The sequence below is a fragment of the Bombina bombina genome, chromosome 5 (genome assembly GCF_027579735.1).
Source record: "Bombina bombina isolate aBomBom1 chromosome 5, aBomBom1.pri, whole genome shotgun sequence".
NCBI lineage: Eukaryota > Metazoa > Chordata > Amphibia > Anura > Bombinatoridae > Bombina > Bombina bombina.
The window spans coordinates 76,025,403-76,028,446 of record NC_069503.1 but is presented as its reverse complement, the minus strand read 5'-3'; the positions used below and the strand labels follow the sequence as shown (position 1 = coordinate 76,028,446).

The 3,044-nt window shown below is 33.1% G+C and overlaps 1 protein-coding gene across 1 annotated transcript; it reads right to left on the bottom strand.

Moving 5' to 3' along the window:
• Positions 1-892: 892 nt before the first annotated feature.
• On the bottom strand, positions 893-2,275 carry LOC128659904 (gastrula zinc finger protein XlCGF26.1-like). The gene has a single exon (XM_053713492.1). The coding sequence runs from the start codon at positions 2,176-2,178 to the stop codon at positions 946-948; it is 1,233 nt and encodes a 410-aa protein (XP_053569467.1). The 5' UTR covers positions 2,179-2,275; the 3' UTR covers positions 893-945.
• Positions 2,276-3,044: the final 769 nt, after the last annotated feature.

The following is a 3,044-nucleotide window of genomic DNA, read 5'->3' as shown; positions in this document are numbered from 1 at the left end:
TCTAAGCCATTTTAAACCCCTTTGTTTTGCCAATCTTGAGATTTTTTGGCTACCTACATTTAAACCCTGTTTTGTTAAAAATATCATGCTCTATCTGAATCATGAAAGAAAAAATTTGAGTTTCATATCCCTTTAAATAACTGGGGGTGGAGCACATGACAAATACAAAATGTTTGACAGTACGGATTAGTAGGAAGTAAATCATCAATACTGTAGCATTAGTTATAGCTTACATTTAAACAACTCTTATTTAACAGTTCTTTTCAGTAGAAAATATTTTTGATGTGTAAGTGCCATTTTTTCATATAAATGATAGAAAAAAAATAATTATAATATATTTGTAAAGCTGAAGTATGTCCCACTCATAAATAGATTGTAACACCCACAGAGATAACTGTACTAAATGATTGTAGTGAATAAATAACCTGTGTAATAACCTAAACAGCTGATCTGTATCACATGAGTTGTTATGCGTGCCTTTAATTATATCATACCTACATTTAATCCGAACCATTATTTATTATTATCTGTCTAAACCATTTAATATACTTTTTACAGACAAGGCCAGCGCACTGAGATATATCAGACATTGATCTATTGATGAGTAAATAAGGGAACCTTCTACCTGAGCACAGACATTAGAGAATGCTATAAGCATGAGATCATGTGTTTCTGGTTTACTGGTAATTATCTCTTTACTAGAAACAGAAAGTTTGTCATTACAAAAAAACAAAAAGAAAAAACAAAGTGTTTTGAATTTCAATCAATTTTATTTGCATACAAATCCATTATAAATATGTTCTATATGTGTACTACTAAATAGTAATTCCAAGATAAATGCACAATTTTGTGTAAAACATTTCTCACACTTTTTTAAGTACTGCTTTTCTGTAAAATCACTGGTGTTTTATGGTAGACAATTTGCATGCAAAATTCTTGCATAATCTATGCATATGAACTGTTAATTCCAGTATGAGCCCTTTCATGTTTTAATAGATGAATCTTTTGTGTAAAACTTTTTCCACACTCTGTGCATGTGAAACGTTTTTCCCCTTTGTGAATCTTTTCATGAGTTGTCAGATTACTCTTTTGTGTAAAAGATTTTCCACACTCTGTACAGCTGAAAGGCTTTTCCCCTGTGTGAATCATTATATGCTTTAAGAAACTGGCATTTTCTAAGAAACCTTTTCCACATTCTGTACAACTGAATTGTTTCTCCCCTGTGTGGATTTTTTCGTGTTTTATGAGAGTATTCTTGTGTGTAAAACGTTTCCCACATTCTATGCACATATATAGCTTCTCTTTTGTATGAACATTTAGATGTCTAACAAGATCTATCTTGCGTACAAAACCTTTACTACATATAGTGCATTTAAAAGGTTTCTCTCCTGTATGACTCATTTCATGAATTGCAAGCTCTGCCTTTGCTATGAAACCTTTCCCACACTCAGCACACGTGTGGGGTTTTTCCCCTGTGTGAATACGTTGGTGTCTTCGGAAACTTGACTTGTCTGAAAACATTTTGCCACATTCTGAACATATGAAGGGTTTTTCTCCTGTATGAATTCTGTTGTGGATTACAAGACTGTATGTGTTTAAAAAACATTCTCCACACTCTGTGCATTTGAATGGTTTTTCCCCTGTGTGGGTCCGTTCATGATATGTTAGAGTACATTTGGCAGCAAAACATTTCCCACACTCTGTACATGTGTGTTCCTTTTCCCCAGTATGAATCTTATGATGCTTCTTGAGAAATGACTTTTCAGAAAAACCTTTCCCACACTCTGTACATGTGAATGGTTTCTCCCCTGTGTGGGTCTTTACATGCATTCTGAGGGCACTCTTGTGTATAAAACATCTCCCACACTCTGCACATGAGTGTAGATTCTCCCCTGTATGAATTTTTTGGTGTTGTAGTAGAGATGACTTTAATGTAAAGCTCTTTACACATTCTGTACATTTAAAATGTTTCTCCTGTGCAGGAAAACTTTCTACTTCTTTCATATCTTTTGAAAACTTAATAAATGTGTATGTTTTTTCCTGTGGGATAATTCTTTGGAAAGATAAAGGGTTGTCATCTTTTTTGTTGAAGTCTAAATTACTCTTTGCATCTGATGATTTTTGTCTAGTTCCTGCTAGCTCAACATTCATTTGAAATACGTGCTTTGCTATATCCATTGTTTCAAAAGAGTTATCAGCTTTTAACACTTTAGGAGTTGGTGGAATCTTTCTGATATATGATGTAATGCTGGATGGATCTGAACTATTGAAGCTATTTTCTATATAAAAAGAAAAGGAATAAAAACATATAGATGTTGTCATTATGTAAATAATATAATCAATGGTATTATAAAAAGTATTTTATTAATTTATACAACCTAATGTCTTCCATTCTGTTTTGACTTTTTTTTATTATTAACTTGTATGTCACAAAATTGAAAAGGTAAAATAATGCAAATGCTTCTACAAAGAAAATAATGAAATGTTTATGTAAAATACATATTCATACCTATATATCTATAGGATTACATGTACAGGTATAGGTATATATAGATACTGCATATAGAGAAAAACGTATTTACAATAAAAAGTATGTTATTTTGTATGTGAAGATTATTGGAATGTGAAATATTCATAACTTATGTCCCACTCTTTGTGTGTGTTGGGTTGTCTTTCTTGCGCAACCTGTATATGTTTGACTTATAATACAAGCTCAATGCAACGCACATAAAAAAGCCTCCCTCTATTAAACTCTATGCTCGAGCAGGAGTGCTAGATTGCTCTCCACTTGTAATCTAACACTTAACAAGGTGCATGCAATGTTCCCAGCCAGGAAACCTCTCCAATATCATTCAGGACAAGAGAGGTGACATCTGCCACCCACAATTGACATTACAAAACAAAGTGCTTGTACCTCCCCCTTGCTCTTGTGAAGTCAATTAAGCAAGAACAAGGATTATCAATCATCCTGGATCAATCAGTCTGGGACATTTAAGTCTGCAACCTCTAAGCTTCTTCTATGGCTGTTGTTTGTTAACATTTGC

Coding starts and splice junctions, on each gene's coding strand:
- LOC128659904 (XM_053713492.1), bottom strand. CDS start 2,178: ATGGATATAGCAAAGCACGTATTTCAAATGAATGTTGAGCTAGCAGGA.